Source organism: Abrus precatorius, unplaced genomic scaffold (assembly GCF_003935025.1).
Source record: "Abrus precatorius isolate BTA unplaced genomic scaffold, Abrus_2018 Scaffold3, whole genome shotgun sequence".
NCBI classification, from domain to species: domain Eukaryota; kingdom Viridiplantae; phylum Streptophyta; class Magnoliopsida; order Fabales; family Fabaceae; genus Abrus; species Abrus precatorius.
In genome coordinates, this window is record NW_020874373.1 from 8,668,382 (window position 1) to 8,683,369 (window position 14,988).

The window sequence follows — 14,988 nt, forward strand, 5'->3', positions numbered from 1 at the left end:
CATCCCTGGAACACATACGTAAGTATTTAACTATATCGTACGGTACGAAGTGCGCATTTGTGGTCGTGAGTTCTGAGCTCAATGTCACGCGTGGACTAAATAATAATCATCGCCTTCATTAATCTTTACTTTAACGTTTGCTTGCTGCGTTACCTTGTAGGTTGTAGATACTGTTCTACTTTTAAGAAATCTGCACATGGCATTAAATTAAGGTTTTTATTATTTAAGGGTAGTTCCGATTAAATGCTCCTTCATTCATCATCACGATTATGGTTACATCAACTAGTCATGTACACATCTGTTGCTGCTAAAGTTTTATGGTTCAATCTTAAAACCCGGCGAAAACTTATGGGATCAAAATGTGTTTTTATAGCATTGAAATTAATGCACAGCGAGACATGCGCTAAAGAGGATAAACAAACCAGGCGTCACCTTATAAGTGTAGGGTAGGCTCCTTTTCATCAAAAGATTGTGCCCAACAAACCTATGACCTTGTTTCACTGTCACCTCACATGACAAATGTATGCAATTATTTAAGATTGTTTGATGGATAGATAAGATATAATAAGATAAGAGAATTAAATAAGAGTAAAATAAAATAAAATTTTAATAAATTTTATTTATTTTATGTTGCATAAATAATGACACAATAAGATATGAATTGCTATACGTAAAAATCAAACTTATCCTTCTATCCCCTTGGCTTGGTGAATTAAATGAGCTATCTTCTAGTTTTTTTTTTATAAAAACAAATAATTAAAATAAAATTATAACTAATTATCAAACTATATTTTTATTATCACCACCGTCAAACACATAAATTAATTAATGAAAAAAGTATTCTAATTTAATATATAGTCTCGATATTATATCTAAAAAATATATTTTATCGCCAACAATAATTGGAAAAAAAATGAGAATGGGCTCAGCCTACCCATGAAAAATTTTATCGCTTGAATCGTATTAGACCATCATAAATATTCGAAACGATTATAGGACCCCTTAACTTAAACACTAATAATGAGATATAAGTTCTTATAAGAATTTTGTAAACATATCTTTTGCGTGCAAACCTAATTTTCTTTTTACTACAAAAAATGCAAAGTATTAATGTAGATTTATAAGTCATAAAAACTTTTTGCTTGTCTAAAATAATTGATATACATATAAGAATTTTTTTATTTCAATGATAAAAAATATTAACTGAATAATATGTAGAAGTAATAATTAAGTATGTTAGTAAATGTATAAAATATGACTCTACTCGGTCATTTTCTATTCGATCATTTCCACACAAATAAAAAACATAATACCTTATCGGCCTCACTTTAAGATAAAGAGTACATATACTCATTCGACCTCACCTACAGACAAGGATCACAAATAAATTGCTAAAAGATTGATCCAAAACTTTTACATCGTACCTCATAAGGTTTAGGGGACAAGTGTACCGAATATGACACTACTTGAATATTATAAAAAAAAAAAAGAAATCGAATACCCCTTTCGGCCATACTATAAGATGAATGGTACTCACATCTATTTGGTCACATTAAAGTAAGTTAATGAAATAATTAAGGTAATTAACCAATAAAGAAATGGCTAAATTATCCTAGTAATCAAAAGGTTAATTTAAAAAGTTAAATCAGAAGCTCATTAGCCCAACATCATTCCTATAAAAAGAAAGTAAGAATGACAAGTAAAAATGTTGACTTTAAAATATTAAACAACATTTATTATCCTATACTAAATATTACAACTTCATAGTGCTTTTGTAAGTACCTTCTCCCATGTCACTGTAATAGAGAATATAGAATATCCTAGAGGATGAGAAGAAAGATAGTATAAGACGAATATATTTTTAACAAAAATAGTAAAACTTTCAAATATTTCACATCCATTAAATATAAATTATCCTCCAAACTATTAACTGTAAAATTCAAATTGTTTTCACTTAAATTCTAATTTTTCTTTGTTATTTTATTGCACCCATAGTCCATAAAAGAACTATCGTGGTAATAGTTTTAATTATTCAAGTATCTTCGATTTGTAAATCAGAATTTGATATCTATATTTTTTAAATTTATGAGCCAAAAGTAAGAGTTTTAATAATCCAAGTATTCATTTTATGATCAGAAAATGTGAATACATTACATGAAAATGTACTTGAATGTTGTTACATATAATTATATTAAATTTATGATTAGTAGAATTATTATAAGTCTTCATAAATAAATATGGTGTAAGAAAGGATATACAAGTCACCACTCTAGTCTCTTCACAAGTTTATACGCAAAATTCTCACCTTTCAATAATTTTGCTTAATTCTATCGATTATTGAAAAAAAAATATTATTCTTATAACATACATTAGAAATTATATATCAGATATACTTTACAAACGTGATCAAGGCTTTTCAACTATATCAAATGAATCATGCCATCAAGAGATTTATAGCATCCTTTAATTTTTATATACTAGTGTTCTAACACACTGCCTTTATAATATGTTCATATGTTCTTTAATCATCAAGAGATTAGCTTTTTGATTCAGTGCTAATTTTTATCCCATTTAATATTATATTTTGCATTATCGATCAAAGTCCATTTCAAAATTTATATGTTTAAATACATTTAATTTAATTTTCAAACTTAAACTAGTTTTTTTTTTTTTATTTCCATGGGCCTAACATTTTTAATCATCAATATAGAACATGAGGATGAGCTCGGTAACAACGTGTGTGATACTACTCAGATCTGAATGGTCTGGCAAAAGAGGAAAGGGTTTATTCACTTTATAAAAGCAGAGTAGATCCAACAACAATTGCCATTTCTGGTTCTTTTGTAAGTCTCACAGTTACTACAGCAAAAAGCATGGCAAACATGCACCCATAAATCAAAAGAAAAAGCACACACGTTACTTTTTATCTTCCCCTTTGACAGAAATGGAACCGTTGCACCAAAAGCTGCACAATTCATAATTATTAATTACAAAGCTACAGTTACACCGATTATAAACAAGTTATTATTATTTTTATTATTAACCATTCTACATGTGGCTGACACCAATAGTAAACAGGAAAAGAACAAGGAACACCAACAGTAATTATATAAATATATATATATATATATATATATATATAAACTTTATACTTTTTTGTATAATGAACTTTTGTAATTGTACAGTATATTACAAATTGATATTGGTTTTATAATATAGAATTATTTCTACTAACTATTTTATCTTAAATGTACAAAGTTCTTCATATAAATATATGTAATCACTCACACACAGCTAAAAATATACTTCCTTCTTCGAAATGGTTGATGCATTAATGCAAGACACTGTTAAATTCACAGCTGGAGAGTAAATTTATTTAGCCGTATGTTAATTAATACGTATTTGAACCCTGTTATATGTGAATTTTTTTTAACTAGCAGCTATGAGTAAATATTAGTTTTAGATTCTAATCTTAAAGACATTTTGTGGTGTCTGATATTGGAAAAATTATCAATTAGTTTTGATTAAATAAAAACATTTATTTAACTGAATTATTTTTTATTAAAACATTTAAAAATTATGATTCTATCAATATTCTCTCTCTTATTAAAATTAAAGGTAAAACTAAAACAAATAAATTGTATTAATTGTTAAAATATATAACAAAAAAAAGTGAATAAAGGACAAATGAAAATAAAAACAGTAAAAAAATCCAATGATCAGTCTCAAATTTGCGATGCATGTAGTTCAAAATATATAAACTGAATTTTATTCATAAATAACCTATTGATAAAATCATAACTATATATATATATTTGAACATGATTTTCAATTCTAAACCATAATTTTAGTAAAAAGAAATTTATCTTTGAGACAAGCCATAGTTTTTTCTGGTGCGTAAGACAAACCATAATTTAGAAACTGTTATCTAATTACAACGGAGAAGAGCCAAAGAAGCGCTGATGACGGTAATGGGGAAAGTTGTGTCCCTCATTAAGTCATAAAGGTTTTAACGTCAAATAGCTGCTCTACCTGTCTGTCTTTATTAATTATGATTGTTAATGATATGTTTATATTATTTAATATTTTATGTAAAATTTATTTTATTAATTTATTCGTTTGACTATTATGATTATTTTTTATATAAATTTTCTAGTGAGGTCTGTGCATGCTGACCCTTTTTACTATTCCTTACCTGTAATTTTCACAACTCAATGTATTGTTTTGTTTAAATGTAAAAAAACTTGAATCATTGAAAGTTGACATCTGTTTTTCTTCTTCTAATTTTAAGATGTATTTTTGAAACGTGCATATATAAAGTAATAATAATATATCACATGTACTAATTTTTAATAGAAAACTGTTATAGAACATAGAAGAAACCTGCTCTCACATAGGAATTGGAATGTCATTAGCACAATGTACATTGTACAACATAGGTTCCTGCAGCGGTCCCATCTTCTTCCAAGTCTGCATCAAACGAAGGTAAATACAAACTTAAGGTGCTCATAGTTGACTTTGGAGTAGCCATGGCAGAAATGTACGTTGTCATGTCCCCATTTCATCAAGCTTGGTCCTTTCTCATACAATTGCCATTATGTTGTTAGGTTAAATAATGAACATAGGCGAAGGAGATCCATTTTCTCTCTCCAATCTCTTGTCGTTTAAAATTTCTACAAACATATTACAAAAATATTAATTATATAATATATTATTATATTTTTTACTAAAATACCTTTATTTATACCTTTAACTATTTCATTTATTTTTCTCTAGCATTTCAATAGTTACCTTTATAGTGTATATACATTCGTAAAAGGTGAGTTCCACTCTTATATTAAAATCTGCACATCTATTTTTGTCATCAATATTTAATAAAAATTTAACATTTAACCATGTAGAGTTACAAAAAAGAAATAATAAAATTAATAAATGATAATTGTGATAGATAGGATACAATGTTATTAATTAAATTAAACTCTACTCCTATAATCATTAATTAATTAATGGTAAAAATGGAAAAAAAATATTTAAATAAGTATTGAATTGAACAACAAAACAAAATATATGAAATGGGGAACTCTCCCATTTTAATATATGATTTTTTTTTTTTAGTTTTTTGGAAAAAAATTAAATGAAATATCAATATAATTTTGATGAAATTAAATATTAGTATAAAAATCAAATATGATGAAAGAGCATCAAATTTAAAAGTATAATAAATAAAAATAAATACGTTTACAGATTTTTTAATATATTTTTAAATTTCCATATTCATAAAATTTTAAATACATATTCTGAAGTATGTTTAATGGTAGCAATAAATTTTGGCTTTTAACAAAAATCAATTTTGTCTTGTATATGTACATGTTGTTACCCTCTATTATTTCTTCAATACTTACCTCACCCAGCTAGAAGTCGCTACTGCAATTACAATAAAAAAAAATATCACATTTTTTTAACATATTTTATATGATCAGTAAAATTTTAAAAAGTTAAAGTAATTATAAAATATATATTTATTTTACAAGATAAATATTTAACTTTTTAAAATATTAATTAATCACAAATATATATTACTAAAATTTTTCACTGAAAAGTCAGCATAACCTCAATCTCCATGCATGTGAACATAAACACAAAGCCTAACTCAATTGTGCATCAGACCCAGTCGTAGATGCAATTTCAACAATGACACTATTTTAGTACTTGGTGAAACCCAACGTATGCAGTTTCCAATTAAAATCCTCCAGTGATGTTATTCCTAAAGTTACCTAACATACATGATAATGAAGTCTCTGATATTTGTATTATTAACATGGCGTTATTAAGTTGTTTTAGATAAAATTATACACAAAACAGTGCTCAGCATAAGCTAGTTAAGCATAATATTTTTTTTTAACCCTAGTTTTTATTTTTGAGTTTAAATATTTCATAAAAGTAGGTTCTAAAATAACATATTTATTATCTTAAAAATATGATAGCCCTCAATATTTATGACTTTTTTTTACAATCAGAGGCTTAAAAGCCAAAACTAATTAGGAACTTTACTGAAACATGTAGCACCAATATATATATATATATAAACACTTTTACTTTTAAATAGTTAAACTTAACTTTAAGAATTAAGATTAATAAAATCTATAAAAATATGATAAATGCATTATTCTTAACACTTAATCTTCAAGATTAAAGTTAATATTTTCTTATTTAAATTTATAATTTTTTTAACGTGTGTTTAATATTACATGATAAGAAGTACAAAATTTAAAAAAGTTAACAAGAAAAACATTTATCATCTCAAAATTATAAAAAAATTAAACGCATATTTTTATAGTAATTTAAAATAATTAATATAGCATATTTGATTTTTTTTTAACATGTGTTATTGAGCACACATGAAAAAAAATGGTTAAATTTATATATTTTATTTTATTTTTGCGTGATCCAATTCTATTTTTTTTCAATGTGTGATCCAGTATGAACTATTGTTTTTGTCAAATAGTATGGACTTAATTATTACTGAGATTATTGGCGACATTGGGCTATGAGTGTCCACAGAGATTGGGCTTACGTTATGCCATCATATATTTGCCAAAAACTCAGTCTCCCTTCCCACTCAAATATGTCGTCGTTGATAGCCGATTTCCTCCGTCAAACAGGCGGCACCGCTGTCATCGACGGCGGTCTTGCGACGGAGCTGGAACGTCACGGCGCAGACCTCAACGATCCCCTTTGGAGCGCCAGATGCCTCTTTTCCTCCCCTCACCTCATTCGTCAGGTACTCTCCATTCGCTGTCATTCAAATTCGCTCCCACACACTAAACGCACCGTTTCTACTCTTCAATTTTATGTTCGTTTTAAATTAAATGTCTTCGCTTTCATTGTAATCACAGTGTTAATTCACATATATTAGTACTTGGTAAATTTGGGGTTCGATGAACCTGAATTTTTCTTTTTTTCTTATATTATTGTTAAAACTTGAAATGTTATTGCAATGTTAATAATTTCACCTCAATTGAATGATGTGTTTTTCCCCATTTCCCATTGCAAATTAAAATCATGATTGAGTTGCTAAATGGAGCAGGTGCACCTTGATTACTTGGAAAATGGTGCAGATATTATAATCACAGCATCTTATCAAGTGAGTTTTGTTTACCAAGGTTTAGCTGTTTCTTGTTTCTTTCTTTGTCGCTAGTGCTGAGCTTGAGGTAGTTGTTGTAACTTTGTGCACAGGCCACCATTCAAGGTTTTAAAGCCAAAGGCTTTTCTGATGAAGAAAGTGAAGCCTTGCTCAGAAGGAGTGTTGAAATTGCTTGTGAGGCTCGTGATGTGTATTATGAAAGATGTGATTCGTGCTCTTCGGGTGATGGGGATATTGCTAGAATTCTCAAACGACGCCCTATCTTGGTTGCAGCATCAGTGGGAAGCTATGGAGCTCATTTGGCTGATGGATCAGAGTACAGGTGAAATGGCTAAGATCTAGTCTTTAGCATTGGCTGTGATTTTGTTTACTTGTGATCTCGGGTATTTTTCTTATCTGTTATGTAGCCCATTTGTTGGTTAACAATCAAGATGATATTCATGATAAATTTTGATCATTTTATGTCGCACTTTCAAGGTTGCTTTTTAAGCTTTGTATCTGTTATTTTGGGACAAATCTTTCTTGCTCCTAAGAGAAATGATTTCAGAAGGTTGTCTGAAACGAATCTCATGTCTATTTAGTAAGGTTGAGGTTTGACATGTTTTTGCTTCTATTGTCAGCAGTAATAGAAATTATAATTTTCCAATTGTCATCTTTTTTTATGTTATGTTCTTAACAGTGGCAATTATGGTGATGCTATCACAGTGGAAACTCTTAAAGATTTTCATCGGAGAAGAGTTCAAATTTTAGCAGACTCAGGTGCTGATCTGCTTGCATTTGAAACAGTGCCAAATAAGATTGAGGCTAAGGTATCCTCATAAACTTAGTTCAGTCGAATGCTAATATACTCTCGGTTCTTTTTTTATCTATTCGTTTAGAAAAGTGTTTTTGTTTACTTGTCTCCTTAGAAAATCAATGAAGCATAATTTTTCTAAATTTATCCTTAATATTATTGAGTGAAATAAGATTGATAGAATGCTGATAATATTTTGAGCATTTCAATGAAAGGTAAGTCGGTGAAATGAACTTATTTTGCTTATAATTGAGGCTATTTAGTGACTTTCTTATTTCCTGTACAGTGACCTTGAAAGCCAGATAATTAACAGAACGGGTAATATTTTTCTTGATGATTGAAGAATTATTTTATTTTATTTTTTGTTCTATATTACCATGAATTACCTTAACTTTTGATGGATGTTTTCTTCGATTGAAGAATTTATCAACAAAAGCAATCCTCCACATAGGGAATCAAAAGACCTAGCAAGTTGTCATATGACATGTCTGGATAGAGAAAAGAGCAAAAACCCGCTCCTGTTGTAATATTTACACTATCTTTATTGTAATATTCCTTATTATCTATTGTTTTTTTCTTTTTAATCTCTTCCGATCCATACAGTCTTTCTGTTTCTAAAACAGTTTTCCCAACTAAATTTGGCCCAAATTCTTTCATTGCTTCACTAGACCACAAGAAATCATGAAAGCACTAAATTTCTATTCTGGAGTTTCTATTACTTTTGGGAAAGGGTGAAATTGCCAGTAAAGTAACATGGTATGATGAGTAAATCACTTTGACATATATAATCAATTGAGCTCCCAGAGAAAGTACACAATAATAAATTATCTAATGGAAATAATAGGCTTGGACATTAAAAATTTTCAAGTCATTACTTACAATGTTCATTTTGGTCTTGACTCCTAACTATACTTATTGACTAAGCAGGCCTATGCTCAGCTTCTGGAAGAAGAGGAAATAAAGATTCCAGCATGGTTTTCTTTTAACTCTAAGGATGGAATTAATGTTGTCAGCGGTGATTCTGTAGAGGAATGCAGCTTTATTGCTGAATCATGCAATAAAGTTGTTGCTGTTGGAATGAACTGTACCCCACCTAGATTTATACATGATCTCATAGTTTTGCTTAAGAAGGTAGAACTCAAATTCTCTTCTCCAACTGAATATGATGTGTGTAGACTAATTGTTGAACTTTATTTTACACTTCATAAATTCATAATATTTTGTTTCTATCAACCACTCCTCCTCCCTTACTTCATCTTAATATGCAGTTTCAGCTCTAGAAGTGTCAGTATCCACATTGCTAAGCTATTTTCACTTTGATAAGTCACATACATTTGGGTGGATAATAAGTACTGATGGATGTTAATATATAGGTTCTAGAGTTACATAATATCGTAAATAGCTTTCAACCCTTTTTTCAAATGAAGGCAGTTTGTATGAATGGAGACTGCTTTGTCTAAAGTACTTAACCTAAATACCGTCATACAGTTTTTACAACAATGTGCAACTTTTGTCTTTTGCAATATAGATAATGTCTTTTTTCCCTTGTTTTATGTGTTACCTTCATATAAGGAAATGTGCCAGGGTTAATAAACTATTATATTATTACAGTTATGATACTTGTCTTCATGGAACACTTATCCTTGATTCACGTATAATATCTTCAGGTGACCACAAAACCAATTGTTATATATCCAAACAGTGGGGAAACTTATGATGCTGACCAAAAGGAGTGGGTGGTAAGTTCGTTTCATCTGGTTGACTGTTACATTTTAAAGACAGGCTGGTCTACTTTTTCTTAAAATAAAAAATTGAACAAAAATCTATTATAGAATATAAAGGTGTGTTATCTAAATTATCATATGAAAAATTGAACCACTATGCATTGGAAAATTGGATTGTGGAAATTATTCTGCTTGCACTAAAGCAATTCATATACTGTCAAATAAAACAAAGGTTGTAAAGGCAAACTTAATTAAAGAGTAACAGTACATAGGCATGTGCCTATTCCTCCCTTCTCTTTTCCTTTTAGGTGAAATCATTTTGTTCCTTTTTATTAAAACTGTACAACCGATTCAGAAACTGTTTGTGTGTGATTTATCATTTAAAATAAAAAGTTACTTAGAAGGAGTTTTAAGTGTAAGCGGTAGGAATTGGAATAATAGTAGTCAATCTCGAATAGTGGCGCGGAGCAGCTGATCCGAAAAACGCTATAGCGGCATAGTGAATAGCAGGATGGCCACTATTTTGAAGTTCTAAATATTGTACCTAATATAAAAATAATATCCAAAGCAGAGAAAAATAAAAAACAGAGATGGAGATAAAAAACAGAGAATTGGTCAGTCACTAGAAAATGTGCAGGTTCGTCGGATGTTTTATTAGAGATGAAGAAGATGACCGGAAATACTTGGATCACATTGGAAGCGTTGTCGGAGTTGAAGAAGACAATTAGAGATGAAGACGACCGGAACACGTCTAAGTTACATCAGAAGCTTTGCTGGAGACGAAGAAGTAACCGGAGGACGACTTTGTCACTTCAGAAGCCTTGCTGGAGATGAAGAAGGACATCTAAGCAAGAGAATGTCGCAGAGAACGGAAATAGGGAAGAACGAACCAGAGAACTGAGAGACGAAAATGAAAACTTAGGGCTCGTGAGGAAGAAAATATCAGAAATGTAAAAGAGAGCGAAATCCCAAGATTACCCCCATTTAAAGATGTCCAACGTTAAGAAAGCAAGGGCAAAGTCGGGTTTTGGCCAGGGATGAAATAGTGGCCGCTATGGCTGCGATTCTCCAGCAATTTGGTGCTATTCGTGGCGCGATGGCCAGTCCACTGAAACGCGACGCTATAAGCTCTCCATAGTGGCAACCGCACCGCTCCTCTGCTATTGACTACTATGATTGGAATAACAGATCTCACATCCTTTTATTAATAATTGTATACTAGTAATCAATGTTTTAAGGGATAAGGGAAAGTAAAATTGGATGCCAAGAGTAGGATCTTCCTCTCTACTACTAATTTGTGTATTGTGTTATAAATTTGGGCAGATTTGTCATTTAATCTTGCATGGGTAATTGATAGATTTGTGGAGATCTTGATATTAATGTGTGGGCTCATGTTGGGAAGGTTTATGCATTGAACATTTTTCATAGAGGCTATTAATTAATGATGTTTAGCCTGTGCAAATTTCTATATTGCATAGAGTGCATGTAACATTGATATGATAAAAAGTTAATGGAACCTATATATGTACATGAATGCAGAAAAGTAAAAGTTTGTGCATAACCTAACCTTAAAGCCGTTTAACAAGTTATGCTTATCTAGTTTATTATATCATTATGAGTTTATGGAATTGATGATTTGTTGAAGTTGATAATTACTTCATATTGTATATCATTATCTTTGTGAGAGACCAAATGAAGCATGGAAATAATTTATTTTAGATTCAATCAATTAAAAGAAAATATTTTGGGATATTTCTTGAATTATGCAGTAATGATATTATGTTGTGATTGTTGCAGCAAAATACTGGTGTTACAGATGAAGATTTTGTCTCGTATGTGAATAAATGGTGTGAGTTAGGGGCTTCCCTTGTAGGTGGCTGTTGCAGAACGACTCCAGCTACTATTAGAGGGATATACAGGACACTATCCAACAATCAATCTGCTATTCTTGCCACCAAGTGACTGTCCTGACATCTGAAAAGAGGCCAATGCGCAGTTGATCAATCTAATTTATATGTCAAGAACGTTTGCAGCTGCACTGGGTCATTTTGCTACTTTGGGCTGAGATGGGACGATGAATATGATTTGACCAATTGGTGAAGATATTCATATGCATTTCCAATGCAGCTTGGAACATACTTTGCCCTTGGAGCTAGAACTTGAAAATCGCATCAAAGATCAGGGGAAAGATGTGCGTTTTCCTTTTCTTTTTTATTTTAGTTAAAGACATGGCTAATAATTGACATGAAAACAGTGTGGGGTTGTTAGGTTGGCTAATCATAAGATGGACCATGGACATGGCCACTTCGCATTTCCGTTGAGAAGTGAGTTTAGCCACTTGGATTTTGGCCCTTGGCCAGTTTGATTTAAAGTTGTATAGAAATTAATTTTGATAAAATTGTTTTTAAGTTGTCGAATATAATTGGAATATATGTATAAATTAATCTGAATTATGTTTTTATTGACACGTTTTTTTTATTAGAAACTGTTAAGATTGATTTTTCAACTTTTAAACAAACGTTGACCCAAAAGCAGACTTCTAAACAAACATAACTTGATTTCAACTGCAGTTTGTCTATTGGAGCGTGTCTGAATTCTATTTCAATGGTAAACAAACAAGTATGTTTGACAAAAAAAAAAGTATGAAGCAAAATTTGCGAACTATTTCCTAATGAAATAAAATGTGTTGCACATACATGATATTTATTATTATTAATATTATTATTCAGCACTATTTAGAATGATAAGTGACGTTAATTATGAAAAAATTGAGTTATTATTTAGTTAGCGTTTTGTTCAGAGACAAAAATACAGAAATATACGTATCATGTTTGACTAGTATTTCCTAGTGTTTGATTCAAAGATAGAGATATTGAAATAATTATATGAATATGCGTATTATGTTTGATTAGCGTTTCGCTAGAGAGACAGAAATACAAAAAAATATGTAGAATACAAATTCAAAGAATATTAATGTTCTAACTCCAAAGACACGGAAGTTATACTTTTGAAAACTAAAATACTCTTGATAAGAGAAATCAAGAGTAGGATAATCATTTTATATTTTTTTTATCTTATCTCTTACATCTAAAAATAATATAAGACACAATACACAATATCATATTTTCACTTCTAAACACAATACACATACATAAATATTCAGAACGGTATCCAAAAGCTTTCAAATACTATTATTTTGCATCATATAATATGCTTTCCGTTTGATCAAAGCATTGAACAACCCGGCCAACATATGACCTCCCTTTTACTTATTTGAAGGCAAGATCCGTTTGCAAAACTTATTACTACTTAATTTCATATTTGTTAGTAACTTGTGGCGCCACAAAGAGGGCCATTGTTGGATTATTATTTTTCATTATAATAGTGTTAAAAAGAGAGATATTGTAGGAGCCTAGAGAACGTTATTAATGTAATTTATTGTCGTAGTTGTTGTGTACAAATTTATTGCGTAAAGGTTTGAGAGAAGATCCAAGTGTTAAATGTGCGCATATGAGTTGCATCGGCTTATAGTACAACGTACAGTGAGGAATAACTACAAATAAATAGTGATAAATGGACAACTATTATTTAACAACTATTTCAACTCTCTCCGTTGAGTGCTAACGTAGCTAATTCGAGGGTGGTGTATTTAAAACATTGAATAAGCTACCCAAAATAAGTGAACTGCTTCGTCTATACATTCATGCCCTAAAAAATTTAAAAAGTTTCTTATATTTTTCTCCAATTAAAATTAAATTTATATTTTAACAATTTAGTCAATAAATATTAATATTAAAAATTAATACATATTAATAAAGTGAAATTTCAAACTTAATAAAAAAATAACACAAAATATTTATAATATTACAATCAAAAATTTTTATTTTTTTTACAATGGTATTTCTTATATTTTTGAATATATATGAACAAAAATTAAGTATAACTTTTTAATTACTTTTTGTTTGTTGTTTTCAAATGAAAATTTAAAATATTTAATATTATGAAAGTATTGAATTTTATGATTTTTAGTAAAAAATATTTATATAATTTTTTATTATCTACTCTTAAATACACATTAAGAAAATAAAAGTACATCTGAGTTTTTTCCGGTGTATATTTACAAAATTTATGAAAATTTCCTTCTGATGTTAAGTTGTGTGGAGGCTACATGAAATTAATAATCAATCTCCCTCCTTTCCTGGTTAAGGCAAGCAATATGCTAAATAATAGTTAAAGTTTACTTAAGACATCGCATTTTTAATTTAGTCTTTAACTTAAGTAGTAGCAACGAATCCAGCTTACTCAAATTAGATTTAACTCTAGATCTGAAGTTTAGTTTAATAAAAAAATTATTGTTCAAATCAATTTGACAGACATTTTACTTCTATTCAAAGGTTTAAAATAAATTTAATCAAATCAATTCTACTTAGTTTGAAAATAAATGAACCTTAGATGTGTGTGGAAAATTTTCAATTATAGAAATATATTTTTTTACATCTTGAAGACTGTCTCGTGTACAAAAGAATGTGCCCATCGATGTGTACCATGCATCTCACTTAAGAATTGTTCTTAATCATATAATTAACGGTAAAAGACCACACCATGCTATGGGTTTCCAAAACAGTGATTGCTGAGGGGGTGAAACTGGTTTTTTCAACATATGTTTTGTGTGGAATGATCATTAGATTAATGAAACAAGATATGGAAGAACATGATATTTTTGTAATATTAAAATCATGAGCTTACTGAATCTTCTGTAGTTTAATGTGATGACGGGGGAATTAATGTTACTAAATTGTTAGAGTGTATGAACAATCACAGTGGTCAAGACAGGTATTGACAGCATAAAACAAACTAAAATGGTACAAACCAAGAAAAGTAAAATTAAAAAAACAAAGTGAACATTTTAAACATGAACAGTCAAGAACATATCATGCATAACTATAAACTTGAAAGCATTGTTTTGCATGCGAAGATTGTGCATTCTTTTGTCTGTTTTGTACTGCCAGGATAAAGTATAGAATCCAAAAAAGTAAAAATAAAAAATAACCACCTTTATTTATAGTAATCTTACGCGAGTGAAATATTTTTACTATGAGGATCACTTTCCAAATCAGGCTAAGATTAAAGTCCTATGCACACGATGTCATTTTCCTAGGTCCTCTAGGTGTGTATCCTCTGCAATATATCATTAAAACATCTTGAAGAGTACAGCATGTTTGTGAAAATTTCTGATAGGAGAAACAATGATGTTGTGTAGACACAGTTGCGAAATTGTACCTTAAACTGGCATAACATATAAGTAGCAGTGACGTACGTGATGATCC

General features: G+C 29.7%; 1 protein-coding gene across 1 annotated transcript; it reads left to right on the forward strand.

Moving 5' to 3' along the window:
• The first annotated feature begins 6,621 nt into the window (after positions 1 to 6,621).
• Positions 6,622 to 12,076, forward strand: LOC113861833 (selenocysteine methyltransferase-like). The gene is made up of 7 exons (XM_027494894.1): positions 6,622 to 6,781; positions 7,088 to 7,144; positions 7,237 to 7,466; positions 7,824 to 7,953; positions 8,865 to 9,068; positions 9,605 to 9,676; positions 11,459 to 12,076. Exons 1-7 carry the CDS (start codon positions 6,626 to 6,628, stop codon positions 11,621 to 11,623), a joined length of 1,014 nt encoding a protein of 337 aa, XP_027350695.1. The 5' UTR covers positions 6,622 to 6,625; the 3' UTR covers positions 11,624 to 12,076.
• The last annotated feature ends 2,912 nt before the right edge of the window (positions 12,077 to 14,988 follow it).

What these genes read in the sequence shown, in the direction of transcription:
- LOC113861833 (XM_027494894.1), top strand. Translation starts at nt 6,626, where the DNA reads ATGTCGTCGTTGATAGCCGATTTCCTCCGTCAAACAGGCGGCACCGCT. An exon ending in CCCCTCACCTCATTCGTCAG is followed by an intron (nt 6,782 to 7,087) that starts GTACTCTCCATT and finishes TAAATGGAGCAG; the next exon opens with GTGCACCTTGATTACTTGGA. An exon ending in CTGACCAAAAGGAGTGGGTG is followed by an intron (nt 9,677 to 11,458) that starts GTAAGTTCGTTT and finishes TGATTGTTGCAG; the next exon opens with CAAAATACTGGTGTTACAGA.